Here is a 17,703-nt window from a genome sequence, read left to right on the forward strand (position 1 = left end):
CTGCACAGGAGTCCCCGCCTCCAGGGCCGGCTGAACTGGGGCAAGGCCTAGATGCTGAAGAGCCGGCACCTGTGGCAGAGCACCAGGAGCTGGCCCCAGGTGAAACCTTTCTGGCCCCAGAGGGGCTTGAGGACTCAGTGGCTACAGGTGAGCCTCCTCCAGGGCCCAGTAACCCTTCGGCCTCTCCTGATCTGCAGAGGCTTAGGGCGGAGAGGCGAAGGGAACTGGTTGCTCCCAGGAGGAGTGCTCGCCTTAAGGCCAGAGGAGGCGGGGCTCCTGGGGGCCAGGACCGCCCCTGGCCTTAGAAGAGGATAAAAGCCCAGTCAGCCCGGCCCCAGGTTGTGGGAGCAACGTCGTTGTTGGTTTCGGACCTTCCTGTGTTCCTGACCCCTGCTCGGCCTCCTGTTCCTGACCATCCGGTGCTCCTGTTCCCTGCTCGGCCTCCTGTTCCTGATCATCCGGTGTTCCTGTTCCCTGCTCGGTCTCCTGTTCCAGCGTTCCTGTTCCCCGCCCGGCTCGCCGCCTCGGACCTCACCCCTCTTCGTGTGGACTCTGCTTACGCCCACGGTACCTTACCCCCGGGACCAGCACACATCACAGCGACTGATACCAAAAGGCATCAGCACGCTTACGGAACCTGCAGAGTATTAGTGGTTCACGTAACAAACTCAGTAGCTCAGCATTTTGGCTAATCTACTTTATTTACATATAATACACTAAGAGCATTCTGAATTAGCTCCTTCCTCTTTCTCATCAGACAGCAAAGGGGGGGGGGGGAGAGACAATAGTCCCACATCACAGAACACAGTAAAAAAAAATCTGTCTCTATCCCTTCCCACTATGTGGAATGAAAACATACACCACCATGTGATAGAAAACAATCCCATGACTGCAAACACAGAGCAAGAATCCTAACATCCTCACCCTCATTTAGATCTCTCCCTCAAGCAAAATAGATTTTTAGGTGTACCTCACAAATCTGTTTTTACTTTCAACTGTAGGACAGATGATCACTTAAAACAATAATAAAAATGGCCAACCTGTTAATTATACCGTGTGATTCTTTTATATCTTTCAAGTGTTTTATTAGCTGGGTTGTTAAATTTTATAAAACTTTCCATTTTCTTTACACACACACACACACACACACACACACACACACACACACACATATATATATATATATATATCAGTGGTAGTGCATCTGTTTTGCATACAGGAGGATCCAAGTTCGATCCCTGGCATTTCCAAGAAAGGCTGAAAAAGTCCCTTGTCTGGAATCCTGTAGAAGTACTGTCAGTCTGCTAGATAGACCAATGATTTGACTCTGCATAAGGCAGCTTCCTGTGTTCCTATGATGTGTTTCCCAGAAGTCAGAAGAACTTGAAGATGGAGAAGCAGGAATCTGAAGTACAGAAAGCAGAGGGTGCTGCTCTGATGTCCAGTCAAAGGCTAAAGGTCAGGCTCCAGGTATTTATCAAGGGGCTTCATTATCAACAATGAATATACTTTTAAGAACCGGTAAGTTCTTGTGCCTTTCTCCTTCTGTGGTTTGCCAGAAACCAGAAGGGGATAAGCATCATGGCATATCACAGCAGAGAGATTGAGCCCAATGGCTCTTAAAAATTTGTTTACATAGTGTAAACCTGGTTGCACAATACCGTACATCTGAACTAGCTCGGAACCCACTAACTGTAGGGGACACTGTTCAATTCAACCCCACAGACGCAGACAATGTGGCACACTGCTGCCAAGACTGTAATTGGATAAACTATTCCAGCATTCTCATGCCGTAATAACAGCCAACTCAAATTTTCATGTGAAACAGGAGCAGCTGCTGCAGATTTTAGTTAATATCTGGAGAGCGAATGAGAGTAAACAAAGCAAAGATGAACATAAATAATACTGAGAAGAGAGGAGTGACAATACCATTGGTCAATGAGAGCTGAATAGGCTCATTATTGATGGACTTTGCCCATCATTTGTCAGTTAGGATCAAAGTCTAATGATACTCTTTATAGTGAAGGGTGGAGAAGAAATGAAAAATATAAATATACTAACAAACGTACTTTACTCTTGCATCTAGCCAGTAAATAAAATCATCTATGAAGATTTATTGAGAAACTGTAGGCTATTTTAAAGGCATCCACCTTTCTTGACATCTTTTCTGTCCCAACAAGAAAAAATGTCATTCAACCATGACAGGCAATGCAGCTACGATCACACCTAAAGGTGTGTCCTTGCTATGTTAACAACAGGGTTGAAAATATACCTAAGAAAAGGTGACACAGCTAAACTCTCATTAAGCTCTCTTTAAGAGTGCTGCAGACAAATTCTAGAGTTAGGGGTGAGCAGAGAGGGAGCCAAGTTTGCTGACAACATGAAATTGCACAGGGCGGTTAAAGCAAAATGGGATTGTAAAGATCTTCAAAAATTACCTCTCTGAACTTGGTGAATGGATAGTAAAATGGCAAATGCAATTTCAATGTAAACAGGTGTCAAGTGGTGCATGCTGGGGCATATAAAATATATTCCACATATATGCTTATGGTTTCTAAATGGGTGGTGGCTGATAAGGAACAGCCTTGGGATTGTAGTGGATACCCTATTCATTGCAACTGTGAAAAAAGTGAATTCCATCCTAGGGATCATTAGGAAGGAATTGAAAATAGAATTGTGGCTCTACAAATCTATGCTGTGACCACACTTGGAATACTGTGTACAATTTTGGTCACCTCACTTCAAAAATAATGTAGGAAAGGCTCTGAACAGGGCAACCAAGATGATCAAGGGACTGGAGCAACTCCCCTTTGAGGAAAGGTTCCAATGTTTGGAGCTTTCTAGTATTGAGAAAACATGAGTGATAGAGGTGTACAGTGGTACCTCGGGTTACATACGCTTCAGGTTACATACTCCGCTAACCCAGAAATAGTGCTTCAGGTTAAGAACTTTGCTTCGGGATGAGAACAGAAATCGTGCTCCGGCAGCGCGGCAGCAGCAGGAAGCCCCATTAGCTAAAGTGGTGCTTCAGGTTAAGAACAGTTTCAAGTTAAGTATGGACCTCCGGAACAAATTAAGTACTTAACCCGAGGTACCACTGTATAAACATATGTACGGTGTGGTGAAAGTGGATAGAGAATTTTTTCTTCTTCTTCTTCTTTCAAAGCACTAGAACTCAGAAACATCCAAATAAGTTGAATGCTGGAAGACTTGGGAAAGATAAAATAATAAAGTATTTCTTCACACAATGCAGAGTTTAAAGATGAAATCAGCTCCCGCAAGAGGGAATGATGACCACCAATTTGGATGGCTTTAAATCAGGGGTGGGGGACATTTTCTGGCCAGAGGTCATATCTTTATGTCCCACACTTCTAGCAGGCCAGAGTTGGCAAGTGGGAAGGGCCATCCACCTGTCAATCACCTGGCATCATAGTAACACCAGATGATGCTTTCGTTTGAAACCCTCTGTTACTGAAATTTCGAAGCAAACCACAAGGCTTTCAAATAGTCCTTTGTAAGTATCCTAATGCAGATGAGGTCATCTGTGGCTACTAGCCATCATGGCTATGTTTTACCTTTGCTCTTGGAGGCAGTATGCCTCAGGATACCAGCTGGATACCATCCTGTGCTTTTATGTGATAGTCAAGATAGAAGAGGGTACAAATAAAGAGGACCTAACATTCCACTAATGCATTTAGAAGTACAAACATTAACATACATGTCACAGAACTACAAAATTGTTTAAGCAAAGAATATACAGTTCCAGAAGCTTTAGTTCTATGCTGTGCTTTCTTCATTCACAACTTCATTGGTCTGGAAGCATAGGAATTGTGGTTTTAAATCCTCTGGTCTATTTAAACATGACCTTTTTTGTTTTTCCTTGAGTTCTTGTGGGTCACTGACCTACTATGCAAATGTTTTTGATGAAATCGGGATGGCTTATTATTCTATTAGTTAAAATAAGCTTCTGTGTTTTTCAGGCCTGTGCAGATGCACCCATGCAAACCAAAATAATTTATCAAAATATGTTCCTTGCGGTCTTTCTAGCTGCCCTTTTCCTGAATTTGGCTTCCTCCTGTGAAGGCCTGTTGACAGAGCTGCTAATGGCTTCCTCTGTAGAAGAGGCGCCAAATTTTTAAGTGTTTAGGAAGGAGCAAAGTCCACTCTCATCAGTAAAGGGAGATCAAAAAAGGTTCCATGTTGCAGAGTGTAGTTATTGCTTACTGAAGACAGACATGCTGTATCATGAATGGAGCTCAGTATTACTGTTCTGTCATTCATATTAGCAGACCAATAATGCTGAACAGGCAACACTGATTAAGGATTTCATTCCAATTCATATATCACAGAACCCAACAAACAAAGTGCAAAAAGATATAATAGCTGCTGGAAGTTCCATTGCATTTCTATCCCAAGTTGTATAGTTGTTCAATTCAAGGCATTTTCTTGTTCATATTAATAAACCACTTCTAAAAGGCAGCAGCTGACACTAGCCAGGGAGGTTTAATTACCAACTGCTTCAAGCCTTTTAAAAATGAAACAAATGCCCCCCACCCACAAAATAATTAAATAAAAACCTTGGTTTTCTCCTTTACTTCTTCATGCATTGTGTGACATTTCTTCCTTTGAATAGGAACACATCTATTATATCTAACCACTAACCACACATAGTATAAAACATGCTAATTTGATTAAGTCATAACTACACTGTCCGGGGGACGCAGGTGGCGCTGTGGGTTAAAGCCTCAGCGCCTAGGACTTGCCGATCGAAAGGTCGGCGGTTCGAATCCCTGCGGCGGGGTGCGCTCCCGCTGCTCGGTCCCAGCGCCTGCCAACCTAGCAGTTCGAAAGCACCTCCGGGTGCAAGTAGATAAATAGGGACCACTTACCAGTGGGAAGGTAAACGGCGTTTCCGTGTGCGGCTCTGGCTTGCCAGATGCAGCTTTGTCACGCTGGCCACGTGACCCGGAAGTGTCTCCGGACAGCGCTGGCCCCTGGCCTCTTGAGTGAGATGGGCGCACAACCCCAGAGTCTGTCAAGACTGGCCCGTACGGGCAGGGGTACCTTTACCTTTACCTTACACTGTCCAGCATGGTACTGAATTTCTTAAGTAAATGTGTGTGTTAAAGTGCCTATCTACATCCTTAATATATTTGGAATCATTCCAACCCAGTTCCCGATGCCATGAACCCCTGGTCTAGTTCATAGGTAATGCTTACTTATGGTTCCCTTGATCACCCAAACATGGTTCAGTGGCTTAACCATGGTTTATAAGCCGCAAACCATGCTGGTAATTCATAGTTTGTAAAGCTTGCTTTACGTTAACTCAACACTCATTAATTATTCTATTGCAAGCCAGCCTCATCCAAAATCTGTAGAGCTGCAAGTAAAGTAGAAACTACAACATAGCCATCTTCTGGACATCTCTCCTTGCCAATTAGCTTGAGGGGGAACCCGCATCTGTGAGTCAGCATCACTAGTCAATGATAACTTGAGGTTTAATCATGGTTTATTATCAAAATCATGGAAATACAAGCTGCGGCTTGGTGTCACATGCCAACTAGGCTACTGAATAATCAGAAATGCGTGTATAATGCAGATTGTTGTGGACAAAACTTAAGATGCTTGTTGAAAACTTAATAGTCTGTCCATTCTCAGTGCCAGTGTATAAGTGGCTATCAACACTAATACTTCATTACTATTATATTAGTGCATTACTCTTTTCCATTAGACTATTTACCAGTGGACAAATGTTTGGGGTTTTTTTAACCTGTCTGGCAATTCTCCTTAGTTAAGTTTCTAGACACTGCATGGCTCTAGAGCTGTGGTAGGACCATCAGCCTAATTTTGCATGCGGAGAAAGGGAGAAAGAGAAACTATACAGTGTTGTAAATTCTGTCCACTTTTTGCTCTGGCTGTGACCATCATGAGATGCAGTCTCTGACAGATTTTTCCCATAGAAAATGTTTCCTACTCTTGCTCTAAGGGAACATTAAGAAGATAATCTAATTATATCATTTTAGATTTGTTCCAATGTAATGGATAATAGGGGGACGCAGGTGGCGCTGTGGGTTAAAGCCTCAGCGCCTAGGACTTGCCGATCGAAAGGTCGGCGGTTCGAATCCCTGCGGCGGGGTGCGCTCCCGCTGCTCGGTCCCAGCGCCTGCCAACCTAGCAGTTCGAAAGCACCTCCGGGTGCAAGTAGATAAATAGGGACCGCTTACCAGCGGGAAGGTAAACGGCGTTTCCGTGTGCGGCTCTGGCTCGCCAGAGCAGCGATGTCACGCTGGCCACGTGACCCGGAAGTGTCTCCGGACAGCGCTGGCCCCTGGCCTCTTAAGTGAGATGGTCGCACAACCCCAGAGTCTGTCAAGACTGGCCCGTACGGGCAGGGGTACCTTTACCTTTACCTAATAGATAATAGGAAGCTGCCTTAGACAGAATTAGACCATTGGTCTGTCTTGCTCAATATTGTCTATAAGTTAGCAGCAGCAGATCTCCAGGGTTTCAGCCCTACCAGAATATGCCAGCTATTAATTAATTAATTAATTAGATGCTAGCAGCTTTATACCTGGTGGAATTCCAAGAAACCAAAAAAAAGTGCAGTTTTCAAATCAGTAGTTAAAATCAGTTTAGTTTTGAACGATTCAGTCCACCATCTTGATTCAAACTGGTGTCCAGCTGTATCCAACCTATTGTATATCAACTGTTCCTATGTTAGGAATTGGTGCCCTCTCCTCCCCATAGTGATCTGACAGGAAAAGGTAGCAGGCTTCTCATATACTGTTCATGGATCCAAATGCAATCAAAGGCCTTAACAGTTTGTATTTATACTTCCATAAGAATATTTCCAAAAGCTCAAATCGAAAGAGGCTAAATCAGAACAAGTCTTTAGTTAACTGGATGTTACACAAGCAATCTTTGTCCACTGCACTTAGTTTTAATCAGTATCAGCCACAGGATAAAATTTGAATCTTAAAAGAATTGTTACCCTAAAGCATAAATCCAACATGACCTAAGTAATATGAAACATCTGAACAAACATTTATTTACCCCAATTCACCAACTTTTTATCCACTAATCAGGAAACTATTCACAAAGAATTTCAGAACATTCCTTTTGAATGAGGAAAATATACTTTGACGCAGCCCAAATTTATCTCCCACCCTCCTCTCCCTGTAAATATCGCATAAAAAATGAACTGTCCATTTCCAGTGCAGTCATCTCGAATTTGCCAATGGCTACCTTTCCACTCAGAGTAAAGCTTTTTAAAAAGCCCACCATGAAAGCAGCTCAAAACAGTCAAAATAACTTATCTGAAACATGAAAATGGGATTCTGTAACTAGATCTTCCCCAATATACAGAATTGGCTTACACTGGAGTACAGCTTCTGGAAGACTGGGAGTGGAAGTTAGTTTCCATGTGTACAAACTACATTTCAACATATGAACTAAGCACCCAAATCAACAACCTGCACTATGTACACTACATGGAGCCAATAATATATTGATTTTTTTACAGCCTATAATAGACTTTTAAACTGGCCCTTCTTCTTTAATAAGAATAACAAGTTTTCAGCTATTCATATCTCTGCAATTGTGAAGCTCTACTATACTTGCCTACACAGTACTGGGCATAACTGATTTCAGAGCAGCCACCGCCACCTCTGACTGAACAGCAGTTTTCCTATGGTGCAACCTTTTCCAAGGCCACATTTTATTTGCACTTAGTAATTTCAACCACCCTAAGTATTTTGCTGTCTATTAAAGTAAATCATTGCATTATGGTTTGAGAACTTATATGCATCCAAATGCTTAATCTAAGTTACAGTTTTTAGGAAGCGTAAATCTTCAAAGTAACATAACTTGAAAGCTGTCAACAAGTGTGTTTTTGGCCTGAATACAATCTATAGACCTTTTCATATATTCAAAATTTACATGCAGGAACCATAACAAGCAATAAATTTCAAAGAAAAATTTCTATATTTTTAGTTTGTAGTTTTAGCTCTACTTTGATGTGTCAGCAAGTGAAATACTATTAAAACAACATTCATTTGGCATTGAAGTTTCATGCCTTTTGAATAACCACAAATGAAGCAAGTATTATTTCCAGTGATATTTTATTGCAATATTAATGACTATTTGGCCAGAGAGAGTCTAGCTGTCATAACAGCTACTTTATTAAAAAGGGCTAATAATATTTTTTCATCTAATATAACAGATCAAACTACAAGTGTAATTAAATATTTTCAACAAGAGTAAAAAAGAAATTGTATGAATAAAATCCCGTTTTAAAATGCGGCCTAATGTTCAATACTGAACTCTGCAAACTGCATTAGTGAAAAGGCAATCCCATTCAGCCTACGGCAAAATATGTCACACTTTCCATGACATGTGAACACTTGCAGGGATTGGCCACATTTTATTAGAGCTCATTTACACAACCATTTGAGCCTTTGGCAACTGTGGGCTTTGTCAGGCTATGCTACTGGAGGTTGGATCAGATGGTGTTATTCACCACATGCTAAGCTGAGCCTACACTGCCTTTTGGTATTCAGCTGCCAACTGCAGATTTTCAGTAACGGCAATTGAACACCATAAGCCAGTCTGAACTCTGACCATATCAGCACATGGCTCCTATCTGTCCTCTCTGATGAAAAGAACCACTACAACTACACCCCACAGCTTTCTCACTATATTAAGATGCAAGGTTTAATACATTGTGCATGAATTTGGGGGGGGGGGGGGAGAGAATGCAATACTTCTCAACTTTTCTCCTCAAACCTCTTCTTCCTGTACACTTTCCTTATCCACTGAATGTTCTCTCTACTCTGTTGCAGCCAAACCATGTTGCTTCTCCATTTACAATTTTGCAGAAATTCAGCCCTTTCTCTCTGTCACCTTGGCAAAAACTCTCATTCGTGCCCTGCTCATCTATTATCTCAGCTTATGCAATCTTCTCTCTGGTGTTCTGTTTTCTCAACTTTATACCCTCACATATATCCAGCACTCTGCTGCCAAAACCATTCATTCTCTGGCCATCTGATCACCTTAAATCCCTATGCACTGGCTTCCTGTCGATTCCTGGATCTAGCACAACCTGCTTTGCCTTTATTTTCAAAGTCCTACACAGCTTCCCTGACCATCTCTCCTGATGGTCTTATAGCCTGATATATCACTGTGCGTTAGAGTTCCTTCTCCAGATTCTTCAATTAACCAAAGATCTCCATCCATTCTCCCTTTCTGCCATGTATACTTAGAACTGTCTGGCAGAACAACTTCACATCTCTCCTTAAAGCCCACCTTTGTATTAACCTCCCTACTTCTTAAGGAACAGCTGATGGAGTTGGTTATGTTTAGCCTGAAGCAGAGGTGGTATGATAGCCATCTTCAAATAACTGAAGGGCTGTCACACAGAAGATGGCACAAGCTTCTTTTCTGCTGCTCCAGAGGGCAGGGTCTGAGCCAATGGATTCAAATTACACAAAAAGCAATTCCAACTAAGCATTAGGAATGACTTTATGAAAGTAAGAGCTGTTTGACAGTGGAACAAACTACCTAAGAACTCTCCTTCATTGGAGAGTTTTTAAGCAGGAGTTAGATGGTTATCTGTCAGGGATTATTTAGCTGTGATTCACGCATTGCAGTAGGCTGGACTAGATGACACTTTGGGATCTTTCCAGCTCTACAATTCTAGGATGCCTATGCCCTTCAGGAACTCGAAATGCAACTCAGTTAAAGCATGTGCAACTGAAATATCTGTATTATCTAACTCTGTTGATTCCCCTGTGTTGAATTTTAGATTGTAAGATTCTTGTAAGAAACTATTCTTTTGTATTCTGTAAAATGTCATGCACACTGGTGGTGCTATTATGGTTATTATTCAGTGCTTTTCATAGATCACAAAATAGCAATCATAACTTGTTTATTCAGTTTTAACAGCTTGAATATATTCCATCCACAAGCTCAAACCATTTCCCCACCCCCCAGAGTGAGACAGCTGCTATGTTAACATGTATAGTGGTACCTCGGTTTAAGAACAGTCCTGTTTAAGAACGATTCGGTTTACGAACTCCACAAAACCGAAAATAGTGTCCCGGTTTGAGAACTTTACCTCGGTCTAAGAATGAAATCCGAACAGTGGAAGAGCACCAGCAGTGGGAGGCCACATTAGGGAAAGCGCACCTCAGTTTAAGAATGGTTTTGGTTTAAGAACGGACTTCAGGAACGGATTAAGTTCGTAAACCGAGGTATCACTATGTGATATGTCACCCCTACCCCACCCTCCATCACATCAAGAAAGCTTTACCATCTCTCAACTGTACAATTTAGATGGTTTAGCAAGAGAGAATACTTACAGCCGTTCAAGTTGCTTTAGATCCTGAAATGCTCCACGTTCTATTACACTAATTAGATTCTCTTCCAAATGCCTATTTTAGGGGGGAAAAGATATTTGTTGATGTTAAAAATATAAGCAATCTTCAAATTACTCAAATTGCCTATGTAAAAAATAAATACATCACAAAGGTTAGCTTCCCACTCTCTCCAAAACAAATGTTTATTATATTCAGCTAGCCTTCATCCCAAAGGGATCTCAAGGCAGCGAATAGCAAACCACTAAAATACAATGTTGCAAAACATTCACATTAAAATAGAACGATTAAACAATCTAAAAACCAGTCATATTAACTAGGGAAACAGAGAAGATACCAACTCATCCCTCCCCAAATGAAAACAATTCCTGCTTAAAAATGAGTTTATCCATTAGTTTCTTTTCTTATCTATCATATGACAATGACACTGACTAATAAGGGCATAGAAATTAGATGTGGCATAGGGGAAGGGCGGTGACAGAATTCCTTGCGTCAACTTATATGTTTGGTAGAAGACAGTAATAGGTTAAAAAGGTTGCAATCCTATGCATTACCTAGAAATAGACGACAATGAACACAGTAGAACTTGCTTATGAGTAAACATATATAGGATTATGTGGTACAGGGTGTAGTAATCATCAGCTCTACATAGCTACTGAATGACATGTGCATCAAGTGTTAATCAGGCTTGAAGTATTGTTATCAACAGAAAACCATACCAATTGAAAAACTCTATATAAGAACTATCAGCTGATTTATATCTGTCTGTGTTAGATCTGTAATGTCTCTTTCATGCATGCAAGTTATTACTGCGGTCTTTGAGTGACTAACAGCCATGTACAAACTTGGCCTCAGGCTGCAATTCTAAATACCAGAATTCAGCTGAGTTCAACATGACTTATTTGACTAACCATATTCGGGGGGGGGGGAGAGACTTGTTAAAATCACACATTTTATTAGTGAGCATTTAATGGTTTGCTAACACATTTGCACACAGATATTTCTACCACAGCATAACTTCAATAAATCAGACCATTGTCTGTTGTTGTTTTTCTGTTGGTGTCACTTATGAAATGTCACTTAGGCAGTAATGCTATTCACACTTTTTCTGGGTGTGAACTCGCTGAACTGAGCCGGCTTTTACTATTTAGGACTGCACTGCTTAAGTCTAAGTCAATATCCTACAGAACTCTACAGAACATCCTGCTTACTAATTTAGTAAAGTCAATTTACAAGCAAGCGAAACAATACAATAGACTTATCAAAATCAAGTGTGGAAAGTGCAATGTGCCTGACATTGTACCTTTGAAAAGTGTACTTTTAGCATATAAATTCAATACAGTGTATGCAGCACAGCTGTGTATCAGCTTGAAGACTGACAACACAGAGGGAATTTTATTGCTTGTGGTAGATAGCTGCTGAATACTAAAATAAAAGGAACTGCTTTAGGGAGACTTCCCCCCATACTCACAGAACACGAAGATTCTTAAGCCCAGCAAAGTCCACCTTTGTAATCCTTGTAATGTTGTTTCTGTCTAAGTCACTGTAAAAGAAAAAGTAAATTCATGTTTGACAAAAGCACCTGCTAGGCATTTCAACAATTTAAGAAATAACTATCTGTCTGAGAGGGAGAGAGCGCACCTAGGAAGACAAGATTAATTTATTCATGCCACAAGGCATTTAGCAAGTTTGTAAAGACTGGTGTGCCAGACAAGACCAATTGGTACTTGAATAATGTCAGCAGCTTGCTGCAGGCAATACCACTACTAGAGCTATTACTGTATTTCCCTTTTCACAACTCCAGTGTTGGCTCTATCAGTCTTTTCCAGAACAACCACAGATGGCTACTCAACTGACGTTAATTAACTATATGAAAGTCAGGGCACTGTTGCAAGCCAAAATAATAATAATAATACTTTCCCCAGTACTGAGCCGGAGCTGAGCCAAATTTAAATGTCACTATCACACCGAACTAGTACTGGTCCGTTCTGCAGAGAAGCATGTCTGGTTTCCAGGGCAGAGCAAATTGGTAGTGCATGGTTGCCTATACTATTGAGAAGAGTAATACTTTTCTAAATACCGGCACACGTGGAATTTTGCATAATTTGACATTTTATATTTATTTTAATGTATAGGCAGTACATTAAAAAAACCTCTCTTGGTGTTAACACTGAGATTTTCATGTACGTTTTTAAAAAGCAAAATCCAGGCTGTGATAGTTTCAAATATTAGCTTTCCCTATCTAATACTATACACTGCAGTCCTGTTGTCTATTACATAACAATGCATTTTTCCTGTCCCTGTATTATTATAAAATCTGCATCATAAACACTAATCATGAATAAAGATGCTACTTGACAACATGCATACAAAATGATTTTATGTACACATTTTAAACTGATTTGTATTATTCAGAATCTAAATTTCCTTGATGCACAATTTGTTTTCTTCACATTTTCTGCTTCAGTTTAAACATTGTCTGTCATATCTCCACTTGTAGAATCAGTACTTCATGAAGCTCATGGTAATTGATTTTTAATCTAGGTGTAATTTTTAATTAATATCCCATCCTGTAGATAAACATATTACCTTGCTGCTTGTAAATACTAAAACATAAAAAGGGCACATAATAAAAAAATGATAAAATTTAATCTTAAACATGTTTATTGAGAAGTTCCAGTATGCTATTCAAGGTTAATCCCAGTTAACCACCCACAGACTTGTAGCCTTAATGTACAACTTTTGAATAATTTTAGTAAATCCATGAGCCTGATTGGCATGACATGCTATATTAATTTTTTTCCAAACATGGAGTCAATTGTTCCAGTGGAATTTTATCCTTAACAGATATGGCATTCTAGGCCCCTTCTCTCCTGTGAATTTTCATTTGTTTAAAACCATCATTAACTGGATTGTCAGGTATTCAGGAGCCGTGAAATTATTACACAGGTGGGAAACCTGTAGACTCCAACTCAGTTCAGCCTGCGTAGACAATGATAAGGATGGTGTTAAGTTATAGGGCCTAACTTGCTCACTAGAAGACCAATTTCATGTAAAGGAGCTGGAACAAGAGAGAAAGCTATTTTCTACAAGGCCCACCCTCAGTCTTTCCTGCCCACACCCACAAGGATACTTAAACCCTCAAGTGAGTTTAAATTTTCCCCTTTTTCCAGCATTCACTTTCAATCTAAGTATTTTTATTTATTTATTGTCCTGTAAAAGCAAGAACCTAAGAAGCAAATGCTAACAAAGACATAAAACATATGCTTTGGAAACACATGCAGATGAGTCCATCAGTCCTCCACTTGAGATTTGTTTGCAGTAAACTTAAAGAAAAATTAAAAAATCACAATCTACCACCAACATCCACTTCCTGCTCAAACAGGCAACATCCTTGAACTAACTGGCTCATCTCCCTGGCCCGCTGGCCCTGTGAGGAGAGAGAGACTTGGCAACCCTACAGGCCAACACAGTGAAAGGCCTATTATTAAACATTCAGTAGCAATTTGCATATACAAAGTACTCATGTTTCATGGAGCTTTAAGAGAAAGCAACAAAACAGTATTTTGGCAGCCTCTTCCTTTTCCAGCCTGGTAGTCAACTGTTCTCCTCCTTAAACACTTCTCCATATTTTCAACTTTGTTACTTATCATCACCCTCTGAAATTTGAAGTCTAAGTGCAGCACTTAGCTGCACTGAAATACCCACCTCCACCATTAACTCTGTCCCCTCCCACACCTTTGTTTTACCCCACACCCTTTAGCTATGTGACTTGTACCATCAGCTGTCCACAAATACGTAAAAGCTTCCTACTGTTTCCTTCACAATTGCCTGCGTATCAGGAAATTGTTGTTTCTGTGTACCTTGTACCGCTCTCTAGCCCCTGGGAGCCTTTGTGATAGCTCTGAGGGGATTTTCTTGTCTTGAGTTGAAGCATAAAAGGGTGGGGATTACTATGTATTAATTTTACTGGGTTTGAGTGTGAAGTTATAATATCTTTTTACTTGCTATATTGGTGAACCTGATTGACATTTTGATGCATACCAAATGAACTGTTAATGGTTGGTGTTTTTAGTGTAATGTTTTCAGGTATACTTTTTATACTATGTATTGTTACTCTACCACAGTATTTAGATGGTTTTTGTTTCTTATGTGAACTGCTCTGAGCACAGACATAAAATGTGATATATAAATTGAGTATGACCATGGCCATTGCAACAGGCCATACAGGTGTCTTATCTGGTATAGTAGAATTCCAGGAGCTTCAGCCTAATCTAGAAAATTCTTTGGTGAGATCATAATCCTCCACTTTACCTCAATAGGTTAGGTAAACAGTCCAAGGTGTGAGGTAAATTGTTCCTCATTCATCACAATTGAATGGACTATAAGTCTCTTTCTTCACACCACTCACTTTCCAGTACAGAACAGGGAAAAGAGGACACAGGTAGGAAAAGCCTCAAGAAGGAAAGAATCATCCCACACTTACGTTTGATACAAAAATTTGGCACTGAACAAATTATTATCTTGGTCAACCAAGAGTTTGAACTTTTCCTGGGTCCCACAAACTTGCCAATTAACTGTGCTACAACTTCCTATTTGTGGCCTGCTGCTGCAGTTAAAAGCTAGTTACTGCTCTCAGTCTGCAGTTAACTTTTACTTCTTCTCTCACTCCTAATCACACCCTCCTCCCCTACCAGATCTTCCCAGAACCTTAAGCCTTCAAATATATTCATCTGCCATCTGCACTATACATTTAAAGCAGTAACATCCCACTTAAAACAGTCATGGCTTACTCCCCAAAATCCTGGGAAGGATACCAAGAGTTGTTAGGAGAATCCTATTCTCATAGAGCTACGATTCCAAGAGTTCCCTGGGAGGAGGGATGGATTGCTAAACTACTCTGTGAATTTTAGCTCGATGAGGAGAAAAAGGATTTCCTAACAACTCTCAGGGCTCTTAAACCACAGTTCCCATCATTATTTTGGGGAAGCCATTACTGTTTAAAGTGGTATGATACTGCTTTCAATGTACAGTACAGATGGGATCTTGGTCATTTTTTCAGATCAATAAAAAGTATATCCCACCCCCACCCCCCGCAGTTCTAATAACACTTCTCTGTTGCTTGGTATCACCATATGTACTTGGTTTCCTGCCTCAAATCTGTGGTTCTAAGAGAGGAAGAAGACCCTCTGAGAGCTTTTGCGGGGGGGGGGGTATTCCCACAAATGGGGACACAGCTGCTTTAATTATGCCCTTATTTATTTATTACATTTGTACCAGTTTTGCCTTTGTAGAGCTAAGAACAGCCACATATGGCTCCCAGATGGTATTCTGCCCAGGCCAGATCCACTTAGCTTCAGCAGTAGATTAGAGTCACATGTTTCAGCTGAAATGATGCAAGTCAAGAGGCGGTATCTGGTCAACCTGGCACTTCCCTCTTGACTTTATCTTAACATAAGAAACGGGTTCAATATGAAGACCTGTATGTCACCTGACAACAATCCATCTGGACCTCCTTAATCTTACATTCGAGACATACATATTGAAACAACCACTGGACTAGAGAATGCCTCATACTGCCCTCTGCTGGTTACAGTTCTCTCAAGAACACAAAATGTACATTTTCAGCAACTTGGAACTTAACTTAACTTTTACTGGGCTATTTAAGGGGAGATGAAAACACAGATTAGAGCAATCTTTTGTGTGAATTAGTGGGACCCACGTTATGTTATACATTGAAGCCAGGGTGCTAAATCCTAATTTCAATGTTACAGGACTGACAGTTCGTGGAAATAGCCAGTTTTGCTATAATTGCAGCTTTGAAAAAGTGGACTTTTTGGTAATGGCCAAGAAAATGAAAAAAAATTAAAGGCATTTTTATCAACATGTAAGTACTGAGTTTTGAAAAACTAGCAACAAGACAGATGTTAGAAGATACTGAATGTTGTAAAGGAAGTACCCTCATCTTCAGGGAGGGAGCACCATTACCACACAGTTACTACTGAGAAGTCTCTGTTTACAGTCACAGTACATTGGACAATGCCCACTGATGGGACCATGAGCAGGGCCTTCCTCACTGATCTCAGAGCAAGGATCAGGAGGTATTGAGGAAGGTACTCAGGCCCTGAGCCACTTAGGGCTCTGTACACCACTATCAACACCTTGACTTGCCAAAAAGTTGAGTGTCTCCATTATCAGTGATGCAGGAACAAGTTACAACAAAAGAGTACACACCGATATATGCCTACATTGTTGATGTTTCCCTTCACTATTACAGTTGTGGGGAAGCAGATTGTTGTTAATGAGAAGAAAGTTAAACCAAAACACAATTATCATTAAAGCAGCTGTAAAAACACTGCTAGCTATAGATGCCAAAAATGATACCAAAATGTTAACATAAATATATGGTGCACATTGAATAGAGAAGGCGTTTCAAAAGCACAATGAAAGTTACAAACAACCCATAGTAATAGTAAGTGGAAAGAGCAATGTTAGAGATACGTGCAGAATTTTAGAAAGCAGTGAGGAAGTGCAAGTTAGTCAAGTTGTTCAACAAAATGTGTGCTGAGCAGAAGATCATTTTCAAAGTATTATCATGTATTTAATTCAGTATATGAAAGAAGAGATATTACTGAGATATTACTGCTCAAATGCTGTATCCTTCAAACACATGGTAATAAGTTTTACCGGTGTTTGCTAAGGAAAATATGCACAGGTGGCCATCAGTAAGCTGTCATCTTTAAAAGAAGGTGAAGCAGTTATGAAGCAAGAAGGGAACATGTTGAGAAGGGATATTCTGCAGTTAAAGGATGTTACACCATTAACAATGGACTTCAGACCATATAATTTCCATTTACCTGAGTTTTGAATCCTCATTTTACATCACAGTTGCAGGGGACAACATGAGAGGATAGTGGCATCAGCTTCCGAACAGATGGTTCAAAGGAAATTTTCTTACTAAGACAGACACTTGGGGCTGTATCCAGTGGTGCCCTTCAATTCATGGAATATTCTTTGACCTAGTGTTGCTCTCCACTAATAAGAGAAGAGGGAATGTGAGTTCTCACCAAGTTCCCCCTTTCTCCCTGCAGCTTCTCTCAGCACCTTCTAGAGCAGTTCTGGAGATTCTTCCCTACCTCAAGGAACAGATTGGGGGAGAGAAACAGCTGACTCCCTTCCTCTTCTCTTAGCAGAATCTTCTGCTATATCAAAGACTGGGTGAAAAAGCATCACTGAATTCAATGAAATTCTCAGTTCTTCAAGCCCAGTTCTTCAAGCTCACTTTATCACATTATTGCGATAAAATGTATGCAACAAACCGCTGAAGCAC

General features: G+C 40.6%; 1 protein-coding gene across 2 annotated transcripts in view; it reads right to left on the reverse strand.

The window, feature by feature from the left end:
- SLIT3 (slit guidance ligand 3) overlaps positions 1 to 17,703 on the reverse strand; it is a 400,487-nt gene that overhangs the window by 356,102 nt on the left and 26,682 nt on the right. For both annotated transcript variants that reach the window (XM_083718777.1, XM_083718776.1), the window contains exons 2-3: positions 11,845 to 11,916; positions 10,359 to 10,430 (exon numbers count right to left, since the gene is read on the reverse strand). In XM_083718777.1, coding sequence (XP_083574903.1) covers positions 10,359 to 10,430; positions 11,845 to 11,916 — 144 coding nt within the window. The remainder of the gene's footprint in view (positions 1 to 10,358; positions 10,431 to 11,844; positions 11,917 to 17,703) is intronic.

Source organism: Podarcis gaigeae (genome assembly GCF_964106915.1).
Source record: "Podarcis gaigeae genome assembly, chromosome: 2".
Taxonomy (NCBI): Eukaryota; Metazoa; Chordata; class Lepidosauria; order Squamata; family Lacertidae; genus Podarcis; species Podarcis gaigeae.